This window comes from Halichoeres trimaculatus, unplaced genomic scaffold, assembly GCF_033239565.1.
Source record: "Halichoeres trimaculatus isolate MK-OKI-2021-1 unplaced genomic scaffold, fHalTri1.1 fHalTri1_scaffold_21, whole genome shotgun sequence".
NCBI lineage: Eukaryota > Metazoa > Chordata > Actinopteri > Labriformes > Labridae > Halichoeres > Halichoeres trimaculatus.
In genome coordinates this window covers 21,958,253-21,974,113 of record NW_027437199.1, presented here as the reverse complement: position 1 = coordinate 21,974,113, position 15,861 = coordinate 21,958,253, and the positions used below count along the sequence as shown (strand labels likewise).

The 15,861-nt window shown below is 39.9% G+C and overlaps 1 protein-coding gene across 6 annotated transcripts in view; it reads left to right on the top strand.

The window, feature by feature from the left end:
• Nucleotides 1–15,453, top strand: part of cald1a (caldesmon 1a) — a 109,742-nt gene extending 94,289 nt beyond the window's left edge. For 5 of the 6 annotated variants that reach the window (XM_074698305.1, XM_074698304.1, XM_074698303.1 and 2 more), the window contains 3 exons: nucleotides 2,086–2,154; nucleotides 5,842–5,878; nucleotides 13,931–15,453. In XM_074698305.1, coding sequence (XP_074554406.1) covers nucleotides 2,086–2,154; nucleotides 5,842–5,878; nucleotides 13,931–13,944 — 120 coding nt within the window. In that variant the 3' untranslated portion in view covers nucleotides 13,945–15,453. Of the gene's footprint in view, nucleotides 1–2,085; nucleotides 2,155–2,403; nucleotides 2,456–5,841; nucleotides 5,879–13,930 lie in introns of all 6 variants that reach the window. The other variant, XR_012600113.1, reaches the window with a different exon arrangement.
• Nucleotides 15,454–15,861: the final 408 nt, after the last annotated feature.

Below are 15,861 nucleotides of genomic sequence, written 5' to 3'. Positions count from 1 at the left end.
GATGAGAACTAGAGCCTTATATAACGGTGTTTTTGTGTGAAAGTAACGCGCTGAAAATTCTCTAAATAAAGCGTTAATGCAGACCCATATCTGATTGTTTCGGTGGGAGTCCGTTTATTTGTGTTTTTGGTCAAGTAAAAAATGTCCCCGTCTGAGTGCAGAGGAAACCTGCAGAGGAGCAGGGAGGGGGTGTTTGGTGCGTGCACTCTGGACTTCTGCTGCACAAAAACACTGCTGTAGGGGTCATTTCTGCCCTAAACCTTGTGATAGGACCCAACTTGTTCCATCCTGGAGTATGACTTTAATGGTTGCTAAAGCAAAGTGAGGGTGTATCCACCAAAAACAGACTTTGTATCTAAACAACAACAAAAATTGGATGTTAAACCACCACTGTAACCTTAGCCTGAAACCACCTTTTGCATTAAATACATAAAAAAACTGGATTTAGAATATCAGCAGTTGCTGGTGTTTAAGTGAAAAGTGTGACCCTTTTAACTGGTGACCCTTAGCAGACAATCACTGAAACGCTCAGTTCAGCAGTGAGCATTTAGCACGTCGCTCTGAACTTCAAAAAAGCAGTTGCTCTGTAAGGAGTCGACTCGATGATCTGGATTTGAACACAGCAGAACCAGACATTTTTAAGCTGCTTACAGTTTGAATTTAGTGTTTTAATAACGCTAACTCTTCTGAATGAATGGATCCAAACGCTGCTTCTGTTGCCCAAATATGTACACATATTTATGACATGAATTCAGTTTCTAGTAGATAGTATCTTGTAGAAACAGGAAAATCAAAAATAAATAAAGAATCCTGTTTTTATGAGATACTATCTTGTGAAGACGGGGGAAAAAATGTTCCAGTGAATGCAATACGCCATCAAACACTTGCTCAAACTTCAGTTTTACAGTGTAAGTGGGTTAAACATTGTGTGTTGTGTCGTATTTGAAAATCAGGCACAGGTTCATCTTTGCTCACAGATTTGTGTCTGCTCCCCTGATCTGCTGGAGGACGTCTCTGCTCTTTCCTGAGTTTAAACCATTCATTTTAAACTCCTGCACTGTCAGTCAGGTTAGACTGAGCTGGAGCTATGTGGTAGTTGTATTAAGAAATCATGTTGAGCAACATTTGGCCTTGACCAAATCAGGTCAAACTTAACTCATACAGACTTTAAAAAGCACATCAGTGTCAGGGTTTTATTTTATCATCCACACAGGTTTTCCTTTGGTGTTTGTGTTTTTTTGCAGCCCTGCAGCAGTTACATCATTATCATCCTGTCATACTTCCTGCTGGTCATGTCCTTTGGGCTGCACGTCCTCTTCCTGTCATTTTCAAATGATGCAGTGTTCAGGATGAAGCAGCATCCGTCTGGCGCCACCTTGTGGCCTCAAAGAACAAAGAATAAGTTTTCCAGTCTGTGCTGTGTCCCACTCTTCTCTCAGTTACAAACAGAGGACAGGAGGGTGTTTCAGAGCTGGCATCAGTTTGGTAAACAGTGTCACATAAGCATTTTATCTTAATCTTATCATAAGCTCTGCTCGCAGACGGACAGAAAATTCCATTATCAGGCCGTGTGTGTGTGTGTGCGTGCTTGTGTGTGTGTGTGTGTGTGTGTGTGTGTGTGGCTTCATGCCAGATTATCTCACCTCTCATCACTCTTACCTATATCTCACCCAAATATTTATGCTATAGCTCTCTGTGTCCTGGATTATAGCTTTTCTCAGATGTGTATCAGAGAACAGAGAGTGTGTGTGAAGAGAAAAACGTGTTTCTGAGAGTTTGATGCGAGCGCTGTGATCCAGGCGACGGTATTAAAAGCTCGTACCTGAGTCCTACTTTGTGTTTCATGTCCTGTTCTGGAGGAAATTACCTGAGAGTGGTAATGAGAGAGCTTTTCTCACCCTCTCCTGACGAGCAGCTCTCTGCTCATTAGTGTCTGTCACCCTTTGCTCCCTCTGCTCAGGCTCTCCGACTCCCCTCAGCTCCTCTTCTACTTGTCACAACACGTTGATCATTTTCAAATTGACACTGTGAGACGAACACTGTGAACAGGTCTGATTCGATCCCCTCTTGTTTCCTCTCTGACAGGACCTGAAGCCTGTTGATGTCACCAATAAGAGGAGTCTATGGGAAAACAAAGGAGCCTCCCCGACCAAGGTAAGCGCTGGTCTTCGTCTCTGAGCCGTCAGCCTCAGTCTTTGTGGAAACTCCAAATGCTCAAACTGGATTTGGTCCAGATGAAGTTCTAACTGTGCCAAATTGGTTTTGTGGTTTTGGAAAGCTGGCCTGTGATTTTCATACTTCTCCAGCTGTTGTCAAAGAATCCTCAGCATACCATGACTGTGCTCTCACAGGAGGAGGAGAGGAGGAGGAGTAACAATCACTTCTGTTTGTTTTGTTTTGAAGAACTCTCATAGCTAGTTGACCTCAGCGTTATATCTGGAATAAGCCTGGAGAGGTAAAACAGTTACTGTTCCACTTTTCGAGCTCACACCGCTGTCAGCTTCCTGCTCTGCTGTGATCTCCGCTGCTTATGGACACTTCTGCTTATTTAATCAAACATCAGATCTCTGTTTTATCCTTTTTTATACTCGTTAATGCAAAGCAGCCAGAAACACTCTACACAACAAATAGATTAATGACTCTGTGATAAATAAACCTCTCTGCTCTTCCTCCAAATCAGCACCACTGAATAAAGTAATCATAATGATGACATTAATTAATGTTTAAAAAAGACACCAAAGGCAGAATTATTAATAGATTCTTTAACTCTAGTGCAGGAGATAAAACAACCTACAATAAATACGCTTAATTAAAGATTAAGAGAGTTAAGGAACAATACAACAAGCAAACAGGCAGAAAGCTTTTTTTTAGCCTTTTTCAGCTACAGTGTTGGTCTGCCTGCAGCGCACTGATCATCTCATGCAGTCTGTGAAATATAATCCTGATTTAACTCTGAAGCATTTTGAGATCTATAATCAGGGCTGTCCTATATTTGGGTCAATACGGTGATATTACGTCTGTGAAATCTCTTAAGTAACTTGATGTTTACCAAGATTAACAATGTGTTTTGAAGTTTGGTATTGAATGTATCAAGCAGACACAGTTAAGGTCTTTGCATACTGGGTCTGTTTTGTTCATCCAAACGCACGTTAGAAAAGAAATTCAGTCCCATGTTAGAACAATCATGTTTGCACATTCACAATGATTTTCATCTGTTATTATTTTTTTAGGAACAGGTTGTAGGTGCAGCCGCCCAGCTTGTTTTCAAGGTGGTTTGACTATTCAGAGACACCATAAGCTTCTTGCAACATCACATTTTCACATTTTCTGACACATTTCAGGCTGTGTTTGGGTAATGAATGACGACTTGAATCCAGTGTGCAAGGTGTCTTCAGAAGATGTTTTTTTTTTTTTTTTGATTACTGATCCAGAAAAATGCATCCAAAAAAAAAAACTTACTCAGTGTGCAAAGACCTTTAACATGTACAGACATTATTATCTGAGCTCAGTGTTCCACTTCAGCAGCTAGCACAGCACATTTAATAAGATAAGTTCATCTTGGTGTGGACCATTGGTGAAGTCATTATCCAGTATAAACCAGTGAGGGCTGAACACCACAGTCTGGTTTGAACCATAGACTGTATAAAACATGGTTGTAGTCGCCCTGACGTCACCCCTCTGTTTCTGAAACAGATTTTTGAAGCATATCAGCTATCACAGCCATATTGGAAGTGGCCAGGGCTTTGAGTTCAGCTACAGGGCGCTCGTCTGTCAAATGAGCTGTGCTGTGCCTCTGATTGGGCAAGCTCAGGATCTTAATATCCTCTGAACGGCCGAGTTAGAAAAAAATCCCCCCCCGTACAGTGTGTGCCGATAATGAAATTAGTGATTCAGACAGGAGACGTTTTTTGAACCAGGCTTTGGTGTGTATGTGACTTCTTGTACTTCCAGAGCCAGCCTCAGGGGGACACTCAAGAAGCAGCAAATTTTAGCACTTTAGCATTGTCTCATATTCTTAGACCGGAGATTGTTGCTTGCTTTGTACTTTTGTTATCCATTTTGCAGTACTCCTCCAAAACACATGAGGGCAGTGTTTTCTGTTGATCGTCAGATTGCCTGTTTTTGACTTTTTCTGCCTTCCAATCAAAGCGTATTATATTTTATTAGAGCAGATTCATGTTCCTATTCATCACACAGTAGCTATACCAGGAAGGACAGAGAGGAGACGAGGGGGAAGTGAAATACATGGATGATGAGAGGTGGTTCCTGGACGTGTTGTTAATACAGGAAACAAGTTCCTGCTCAGCCAACCAATCATAGGGCCTCCATTCCACATCCTTTCGAGATGTATTTTCATTCAGGAGGAACCGACATCAGGTTTCTGTGCGTGGCTCCTGAGTCAGAACATTTGGCTTTTTTGCTGCTTTTGTCATTGGTGCATTGAGTCACCTCCTCCTCCGTTAACTCTGCTTTAAAGAGCTGTAAAAGAACTTGTGCTTCTTTTTTTCCCACGGTTGTATTTTTGTCTCCTTTGAAGCGTGCAGACCCAAATATCCAATCAGTGCGCTGGAGGTAGAACACCAACCTCTAACTTCAAAAATAAATGAATGTTTGAATGCCAGTGGAGTGCGCTGGGAATTTTCAATGAAGAGATCTTAAAAAGAGCTGAATTAGATGTAAAAGTTTAATATCCAAGCTTCCTCTTTTGGTGTCTGAGCTGGACAGTATCCCCGGTATGCAATGCATTTTATTAACCAGACAAGGAAATGTAAGAACTGTCCCTTTAATAGCTTTTCTGAAACAGAGTTCACAAATTTGCTTTTTAGATTTTTAAAATTGGATTACATGTTGTAAGAATTATGAGTTTCTTTCTTGCTGAGAAATTGAATTAAAGTCACAACATTTTATAATTATCACAGTTTTGTTTGAACCAAGCTGTAAACATGGCTCTCTAACCAAAACGAAGTAACTACATTAAGGATCAAACTTCAAACCGAAGCACGTCTGCCAAACGTTTAGAGCTCTGTACATTAAAGTAACCCCAAAGCTCGTTTTAAAGGATCACATCGTTGACTCCATTAACACCCATAACTCGTGAAAGCCGACTCAACAGAATCCTGAGTTTTACAGCTCAGCGTGTAAAGAAACTTTTAGTGTGCCTGTTGTTCCACTGTGGGCTGACTGCTTCACACACATGGCCGTATCACATCACCGCTCCTCCTCCTCACAGCCACAAATCACCGCTCTCAGCCCCACTTCACTCCGCTTTATATTGCCTTAATGGAGGAACTGTTTACAGCAGATTTTACGACTTCGACGCCTCGCTGTGCGGCGTAAAGTCAGCCTGATGGGATTGAATCACTGTTATCGCCTCAGTTTCAAACATGTCTGACTGAAGCTGACATGAATCTAATCTCTGCACTTTGTGTGTTTATAGAGATGAAGCTCTGCTTAGAAAGAGTGTGACCTTCCCTACTCCCTTCAGTATGTGTCCTTCCCTCCTTCCTTCCTTCCTTCCTATCCTGGTTGTGCTCCTGCAGACAGCAGCTGCCGTGTGGGCAGGAGGCTGTGGTCCACCACAGTCAGCGGTGGGGTTGGAGGGCAGCAGGCGGCGGTCTGCGCTGACGTAAAAAGGGCTCTGGATAGGAAAGAAGCTGTTCTCTAACCTTGTTATTAGCAGATCACGCTCTGCTGGGATGTCAGGGAGGGCACGAGGAGCAGGATAAAGATGTGGTGGAGGAGATTAGGACAGATGAAGGGGCAGTATGAGGGGAAGGAGGAAGTTGTTATTAGTCACAGGTATGTTTCTGCATTTTGACCTCCTGGCTTCATGTCTTGCAGGTGGCAGGCAGAGGAGAGACCAAATCAGTTGCTAACGGTAAGTTTTTCACTTTTTGCAAAAAGAAATTGCTTCACATCATGATGAGTGTATAGATAGTGTTGGGCCCGTTACTGGAAAAAAGTAATCTATTACTCATTGCTCAGTACTCTTCTTTATAGTAATAGTTTATCTTTACTTATTACTCCCTGCCAACAGTATCATATTACATTTTTGATTATTTAACTTTTCTTTACGGCCCACTAAATTGGTGATGTGTCCTTTCTCCTCTGGATTCTGAGGCCATGTCCCCGCCAAGGTTATAATAGTTTTGGATTTGTCATTATAGTTTATTTTTAGTTAGTTTTGATTTTTTTTTTCCATTACAGTTTAGTTTTAATTAGTTTTGGAGCAGACATTCTAGTTTTTATTTAGTTTTGATTTTTGCAACAAGGCTTAGTTTTTTTAGTTTAGTTTTGGTTTAGTTTCAGTTTAGTTTCAGTTTAGTTTTAGTTTAGTTTTAGTTTTTTCATACCTTATTAACCAGGTGCAGGATTCAAAAAGGTCAGAGTAAATATTTTGTAATACTGTTTATTTTCAAGTCCAACATAGTGCTCACTGCTCAGTCAATGCTGATACTGACCTGTTGGCTGCTGCCTTCAACACAAAAAAATAATATCAACTTAATATAAAAAATATAAACATCAATTATATACAAATGATTTTAACCTAAATTACATAAAATTAATATAAACTAAAACTATATAAAACAATATGATATGTGCTTAAATATTTAGAAACTTGGACTCTAACAAGAAAGACAGACTTAAATACAATTAAAGTCAGACTCACATGCAATTAAACTATTACAGATGCTCTGATTCATTGCTCCACCAAGTTTCGTTGCAGCACAGTGCACAGCCAGTCAGTGCAGTAAACAAGCACGTCCCAGTACGTCGCTATGATGGTGCTGTACGGCGCTGACAACTGCTGAAAACTGTCGTAAAATTGGTTGGGAAAATGTGTCACATTAATTTCAATCCTAAAGGCTTTTAATATTGTCAGAAACTATAACCAAGGGAATTTTCTCTATCATTTTAGTTAGTCTCAGTTAGTTTTGTGAACACAAGATACAGTTTGAGTTTACTTATCGTTTTTGTTTTCTTTTTTAGTTTTTATTAGTTAGAGTTAACTGCAATGTATTTAAATTTTTAGTTTCGTTTTAGTTTCGTTTTAGTTAACTATTATAACCTTGGTCCACACGTAGCCGGGTATCTAAGAAACCGCATGTCTTTTTTTTATTTTTATATATTAAGGCCTGTCCTAACAAACACGCAGCTTTATTCTGCTAAAAATGATGTTTTCAGGAAACTCTGGCCAAATAAAGATTTTGGAAAATTCTAGTTCCTGTAGACACCTGAAAATAGAGATTTTGGCTTTCTAATGTCACAGCTAAATGATGGGTGCTCATTCTGATTGGCTGGCACAGGTTTTACGTCTGATTAACACTTACAAATATGGGTTTGGCGTGCTTCAAGACACACTCATTGATGGGCTTGCCATTGCATGTGGATAAAAGTAGTTTTAGAAACATTTTAAGAAGGATATACATTTTTGAAAACACCTCACTACGTGTTTACAAGTTCCAAAATTTGCACTCGACCTCTGTGTTCATGTCATCAGTGAAATTGTCAGCAGGTGCAGTTTTTTTGTTTTTTTTCTGCAGCCTTTGAACGCATCAAAGTTACAGGCTATGCTAAAAACACATCTGGTTAAACAGAGGACAAGAGGTGCAGTTTTTGAAATCCAATCTAAGTTTATTTAAGCTAAGCTAAGCTAAGCGAAGCTAAGCCTTGTACTGGGACACACTTTACATCTGGCAACGATGCTGCAAAAGTGATGAGCACATTTCTAGCCGCTGAACGTTTAGGTGTATTGCTCCATTTTTCAAGCCAGCCAGGATTAGCAGGTATGACAAAACCTAAAAGACAAGGCCATTTGCCGAACTACCCGCAGCAGTGTGTAAAAAGACGCCCAATTCTGCAGGAAACCCACAAACCTGGCAACCATAAAGTGATCTACCTTGCTGAAGGTGAAATTGATCTTCTGGTTGTTGTATTTCATCAGAAGGTAAAAACTTTAAGGGAGTAATGAGTTATTTTTGAGTAAGTAACTGTGATATTGTATATGTGATATATTGGAATTTCAAGAGTGATTTGTCACACTATTAGTTACCAGTAAATTAATATTATAACAGTAACAAGTTACTGCCCAACACTGTTTACAGGCATACACCAATGAGTAAAAGCTGCACGTTTTCAACTTATAAAAATGAAAGCAGCACTTTTTGTTTTGTTTTGATTTTTCAAACTAACTATTAAACACACACACACACACACACACACACACACACACACACACACACACACACACACACACACACACACACACACACACACACACACACACACACACACACACACACTCAGTGCCTTATCATTTTATGAGATGATGAGCATGCATGAGTTTGGAAATTGTTGTAAAAGGTGTCAGCAGATTTTAAAATATTGTTTCAGTCTATTTACTTTATTTGTGTGGCACATCAAAGATACTAAAACTCAGTGTTGTTACACACACACACACACACACACACACACACACACACACACATTTAGATGAAAAATAACTAAGAATAAAAACATGATATGAGCTGCCAGTTGAACTTTCTTCTGACAGTATTTATAGTTTTTTTTGCACATACCAAAGTGTTGCACTGAGCTCGCTGACAGCAGCTATTTGTGAAACAAACACAAATAAGACAGGCACATCCAAAGTCAGGCCCAAGGTCCATTTCCATACAGCCCCCAGCTTTCATTTTACAATGTGTACTTCTAGATTACCTGTCAAGGTCACAAACCAAAGTCTATCTACTAAGGTCTCACTAAACTCCATGTGGACCATGCATAGACTGCTGTATAAAGATTAAGCTCTGTTCATTCTGTAAAAACTAAACAGCTCTAACAGCTCAAGGCTTTAGATAAATGGATTCATCAGGGTGTGAAAATGTCAGGGTTCAAAAAACACATCAGAAGGCACAAGACTAGATTCAAGTTATGAAATGGTGCAGAAAAGACAAAAAGAAATGGTGCATGAGAAAGAGGAAGTAAGGGATGCTCTGATCTGATCCTGGTATCAGGTATCATCCCTGACCCAGCCCCTTAAAGCTGGATCAGGTATCAGTGGGGAAGGACTTGAACTTGACACTAAGGCTAAACCATGATTTAGTCTACAAATTTTACAATTGAAAGGACTTTTCTGTAAGTTCTGAACTTATAGTTTAAATAAATATCAGTTTCAGTAATTCCATATGTACTCATTTTTTGTCTTTTACTAAAATCATTACCAATCTTATCCCACAGAAGGGCATGCAGGTTATTATTTAACACTGGTATCTAGGGATGGGTACCTTTCACATCTGAAATGATACGGTACCGATGCCCGGAATCTGGCAATTGGTACCAGTACTCAACTGTACCAAAAAAAAATTGTGTGTTTATGTGGTAAAAAATATCAATTTGTTTAATAATAGAATCTCAATTTTTTAACATGTAATATATTAATTCTTCAATGTGTAACCTTGAAATGCTGTGTTCGTGTCCAGCATGGAAAATCACCTAATCTGCCACTCGCTTATAGTCACAAGGATGCATTTAGGTACCTAAACTTGATACCTTTTGGTTTAACATGAACGGGTACCTGGTACTTCTGACAGAATTCTGTCTGTACCTAAGTACCTAATTCGGTACCCATTCCTACTGATACCAGTCCAGTATCGGTACTGGTCAATACCCAAAGCCCAGGTATGTGTGTTGAGAAGAGAAAAGTTGGATCAATGCATCCCTAGAAGAAATCAGAAATATTTGGATATGAAAATGTTTTAATGATAAGTAGTCTGAATATGAAAACAATCCTGATCAGATCCAGATCCCGATCCTGACATAAAAACACCCTGACATATTTTCCCCATATCGCCCCCTAATGGAGAACATGTTCCTTGGTCAGAAGCAGAGTTTGCTGATGTTCATGCAGCACGTATCACTGCAGAAAACTGACCACTGATCATCTGGGATCATGATCAACTGAGAGACAGGTGAGCTTTGACTTCATCAGTCTGTGATGATGGATCAAGGAGGTTTGAGCAACTGAGAGACTGACTTTAACAGAAATCACTCAAAGGAATAGTTCATTAAGATGATTCTTTCATTGATAAGAAATATGTGCCCAGGAACAAGAGTGTTTTCACAAGTAGCAGCAGAGAGTGAAGCTAAACCTTGTGACCCCCTGTAAACACACCCTGCTGTGACTGTTTGGACAAATGTCCTGCCTCTGTCAGCTCAGTCATTTCTCCAGGTATGACCTTCGCATAAAGCTGGTTGTGTTGTCACTAACTCTGTGATTTACAGGACAACACGTGTCCAACAGTAGTAACCGACCCTTTCACCGACAACCCTGTCGTCTTTTTCACTTTGCCTTTGGCCTTTTGCTCCGCAGCACTTTGAGATGCCGGGTAAACATTGTGTTCTATTTTAAAATCATAACTGGACCTGGACCCCTCTTGGTTTTGTTCCTCCTGGTGGACAGAAAGAAGCGTTAGCCTTGAGGGGATTCCAACGTGTCCTCGTAACGTGTTGCTTAAAGAGCACACATTACTATCACCGTGTCTATAAACTCGGTGAGCAGAACGTCTCCACGCCACTCAGACCCATCAGTGTCAGTGCACCTCTCTGCTCCTGCACACTGTTGAAGGTTTCGTCCTCCTGCCAGGCCGGATTGTTGAATCATTCACCGGAGATTAACACACACTCACGGGCTAACTCAGATGATGACCGTGGATTTGTTCAGATTTAGCATCTGTTGCTCTGATTTAGCCGCAGATATCTGACACCACGCTGCACCGTGAACACGACAGCGGCTTCGAGCTCCTCACATGCCTGGCTCAGAGGGAGCGGTTCTAAAATAATGTTCACCATTCAGACTCAGAGGAGTGGGGTTCAGTCTCTGGCTGAGTCGAGCAGAGGGAGGACTTTGAAATGGGATCCCTTTGTCTCTCTATTCATATTAAGCTGCCATCATTTAGATATTCATGATGTGCACAACACAGAATGTAGATTTTATTTTGTTAAAATTTAGTTAAAGTGATTAGCAGTGAAACTTAATCTGCATCTGATTTGTTTCATTAATTCAAACTGTTCTGAAAAGCTCTCCACATCAGAGACAGTAATCAAATCACAGATCAAAACAATCCATGAATCATCTACAGCTGTTTAATTCACTCTGAGAGGTTTTGCTCTCATACAGAAATGCTAACGCGCTAATACTGTTCTACAATTTACAATTCTACACTTTCATTGATCAGGCACTTTGTCCAAAGCGACGTGCAACACAAGTAACAATTCAGACAGAAGAGAAAAACTTAGTGCAACAATGTGCTTCAAGTCATTTAGCTGCAGGTGCTGCTATTCAGTGCAAAAAGATTTTTTTTTTTTTTTTAACTTTTTTTTCTTTATGTAAAACAATGTTGCCATAGCTAACCACAATTCAAAATCAATGTCAACAATGTAGTAGTTCAACCTTCAAAAACATTCAGTGATCAGCGCTGAAAATTCACTAAGAGCTGTGTCTGAGACCTTCTGACTCATTCTACCCCTGAGGACAAAGAGGAGAAGGCTCAGATTTAGGGCTGAAGTGTTCCCTGAACAGATGAGTCTTCAGACATCTCTTAAAAGTAGAAAGGGACTCTGTGGATCGTATCTATGGATTATAAAAGTCATATATAAGTTTTAGCTTTGAGTCTGGGACCTTTTAATATGCACGGTTCACATTTATTTATTTATTTATTTATTTATTTATTTATTTATTTATTTACTTACTTACTTACTTAATTATTTATGTATCATGATCATTTCTATTGCTGCTAACAGCTCCACATGTGCCCCTGTATTTATTCCTCTTGGTTTATTTATCATATCATGAACTGTTTTTACTTGGCTGTTGGATTATATATCCATCCATTTTCTATACCGCTCATCCTGTTTAGAGTCGCGGGTGGCTGGAGCCTATTCCAGCAATCATTGGGCGAGAGGCAGGGTACACCCTGGACTGGGCGCCAGTCAATCGCAGGGCTGACACATAGACAGACAACCATGCACGCACACACTCACACCTAGGGACAATTTGGTGTGACCAATTAACCTGCATGTTTTTGGACTGTGGGAGGAAGCCGGAGTACCTGGAGAGAACCCACGCATGCACAGGGAGAACATGCAACTCCACACAGAAAGACCCACCGGCCGAGGTGGGGATTTCAACCGGTGACCTTCTTGCTGTGAGGCTGCAGCGCTAACCGTTGCACCACCGTGCAGCCCTGGATTATATATAATTTGATGAAATTTTTTTTTTTTTTTTTTTTGCAGAGTGTGTTAGTGAGTGTCCCACCTAGGTATAAGGGGGTAAAATTAGGGATGCACGATATTATCGGCACAATATCGGTATCGGCTGATAAAAGCTTAAAAACATGTTTATCGGTATCAGCAGATATGAAAATGTCTGCTGATAGGCACAGCTGATAAGGTGCTATTCAGTTAGGATTATTATTATTTTCCATCTGAAAAATAAGCTCCTTAAATAAAATGTAGCACTTCATTTATTTGCACTGCAGAGCTCTGTGTCTGTCACCAGGTTGTTACAGTAGCTCTAAAATAATCAAATGCGACTTGGTTATGTTTAAAAATGCATTGTACATTTAAAGTTCAAGTGATCTAAAGAAATTATTTTTCTGTATTTCAATACTGAATGTCTTGAGTTTGAAAAAATAATACATTTCTTATTTATGGTAAAATCAAATGTTTTTTGTCTTGTTTTATGTGTGTTTCTTTAACAAATAAGACCGTCACAATAAGAGTAACATATAAAATTCCAGTACAGGACAGACTTAGCTTTCTTTACAGTGAAAAAAACAAACAAACTTGTGATTATCAGTATTGGTATCAGCCAAAAGGGGTTTCTATGTATCGGCATATCGGATATCGGCAAAAATCCAATACTGTGCATCCCTAGGTAAAATGTCTTTTTCTATAGGCAGATTCTTTTACTTGTTATAGGCAATTCAGACCTAATTTTTGTATTTAAAAATTTGAAATAAGACAATTTTCTGGACTGGTCAGGTGAATAAGGCTCAAATCAAGTCTAAAGACATTTTCTACTGAAAATAAAACTAAAACATTTGAAAAGATTTCAGTTTTTAAAAGTGCATGTTATGTTCCTGCTGTCGGCACTAACATCACAACTGCCACCTGCATAAGCCTGGGTGGCAGTTCTCACAAGGCTACTGACAGAGTTCGGTTTGGAGAGACAGAGGAATGATGTTTTTTATTGTTATATTTTAATGCAAGAGATTTACAGGAGACTAATAAAAAGGTAGGACAGTGGGTAAGATGATGAAATACAGTAGTTTCCCAGCCAAAACAGGAGACTTCATAGCTCTGAGTAAGACAAATTTCATTCAACTGCGTGGAGGTGGTAGTAGAGTGTGGAATATTGAATTTGAGTTTTGACATGCAAGGTTTATCAGGACTTTTCAGGAGAATGAGGTTAGCTTTAAGTTAAATCAGATCATTTTTATGGGGAATAGGGGAAAAAAGGCTGATTTATATTAGTTTTTTGGTGTATGCTGTTTTATGACCCCCTTAGTATTATGATCTCAAAATGCCCAGAGGATGACGGGATGAAGAAATTAGTGTGCATCCTTTCTTTGTCCCTCTCTCCTTGTCTGTTATTATTCCTGGTTTTAACTCACTGACACAGAAGCTGAAGTGAGCAGACACCAACACAGACAGAGAACTGAAAACACAGGACAGTAGCGAGCTGCGAGCTGAGGGTTTAAAGCCAGCATCAGGTTTCCTGTAAACTTCCTGTTAACTGCATGACTTCAACAGGTCATGGTGCTGTTTGTTTCTGAGCCTGACCCTCAGGTCAAAGGTCGGCGTCATGAACCCAAGCTGTCTGCAGACGTGTAATAAAGCCTCTGACAGCCTCATCTTTGTCTCTCTCCAGGTATGGGACATTAATGTCTCTACAGAGCCATTCAAGCTGGGGACCACGACAATCCGAGACTCTTCCTTTTGACTTTCTCTTAAGAACCAAATAAGGACCACATTCCCAAGAAGGACCCAAGGGACGGCAGAGACGCTGTCGCAGCACTGTACCCAAACAGCATCGCTCCGTACGGTAGCCACACATCGTGCCTTTGCACAATTATTCTTTTGCTAAAAGAAAAAAATGCTGTGAAATTTGGACTTTTTAAAAACTTTAAATACTTTCTTACGATCCCTCCGGAAAGAGAAAACGAATTAAGATGATCCGACGTTGTTTGAGGTTAAATCGGTTCTCTCCCTCCAACAGTTCATCTTCCATCTCTATTTTTTATTTATATTTAAAGCAAAAGCTTCACACATTCCTATTTTATTCAACGTTCACCAGTTCAGGATAGAAATATAAGCACTTCTAGAATTTAGCTGATTTCACTTTTATTATGTCTTACCCATAGTGCAGCCATGGTCTGAGTAATATATGTTAGCACATGTGATGTTTTTGAATATCAAACTGTATCTTATATAACATCTTTATACTCATAACAAAAGGTATTTTTGCTTTGTTTTATATCTACAAACTATTCACCAACAGGCAGAGGATTGGAGGTGACGGAGTGTTGAAGAAGGCCATTATGACTTTATTATCCTCGACATCATTTTATTTATGTTCTAATGTCTCCTTTTATTATCAATCTGTCTGTTTTTGTAGCTGTTTGATCACTTTAAGATCTTCAAACATTCCTCTGCGTTAGCAGGCATACAAGAGGCCTTTACTGCTTTTTATAACATAGGAAATCTGCAGACCAGCCTTTTATTTCAGTCACTTTCTGCCTGTACCGCCTCTATGCACATGCTCCTGCTCAGCATTCAGAGTAACGTCAGGTGCCTGAACATGTAGTGAGATAACCGCGCAGTACGATGATATTTACCACTATGTTTGTAACTCTTCTGGCCTTATGATTGCAATGATCCGCTTTCGACAGCTGAGGTTCACGTCACGGTCACCTCAAAGCAACTTTTCCTGTTTCCTCCTCACTGACACGGCCTTCAGAAGCACATTCCCTCTCACAGTTTTTGCACAGTGCAAGCTTTGATATTATCCAGTGTTTGCCGGGGCATTAAATTAAATTGATCGATATTTCTGCTCAAAAGTCTGACAATCACATTCCACGCTCCTGAAAAGAGCAGGGGGGCTCGACCAAAACCTTTTAAAGTGTGATTTAATGTGACATTTATGTTCTTTCTTTTTTTTTTAATACAGTGGTTTCATGATGCTGTTTTGTTCTTTTTTACATCCTCGTGTTCTTTTATGTTCCTTTTATTCATGTTTAATCTGACACTTGTTTGTGTAGCGCTAAGCCTATGCAAAGCACACTATCTGTAGTCTCTCTCTAAGCACTCCCAATGTCACACAAACAGGCTCTTTTTCAACTGGATGAATGTTTCAAACATTGTACCCACCACTCAACATCAGCAATAAAGACATTGAGGTATTCAGATGGGTTCTGTTTTCTTTCATCACATTAATACAGTGAAGAGCGCTGCTTTGTGTGGGGATGACACCTGTTTTACACAGGGTATGACATGGAATGACACTCTCTGTTTTTTATGTGTTTGTTTTAAGTTGCTGTAATGGGACAAATATTCATTCTCTTAGGCAGCTGTAATATTTTTCAGGGGTTAACTGAGGATGGCTAATGCAGACACTTAAGGGGCAACTCAGGCAGGGGCGTATTTAGTCGTTTGGGGGCCCAAGGCAAATCCATTCAATGGGGCCCTCCATGTCCTTGTAACTCATCTTCCTCAGAGCTAGACTGGCCTTCCCTGGGTCCACTGTCTCTTTCCCAGAATCAAGGCATGAGACAGAGCTAATCTTGTACATGGTAACTTAAC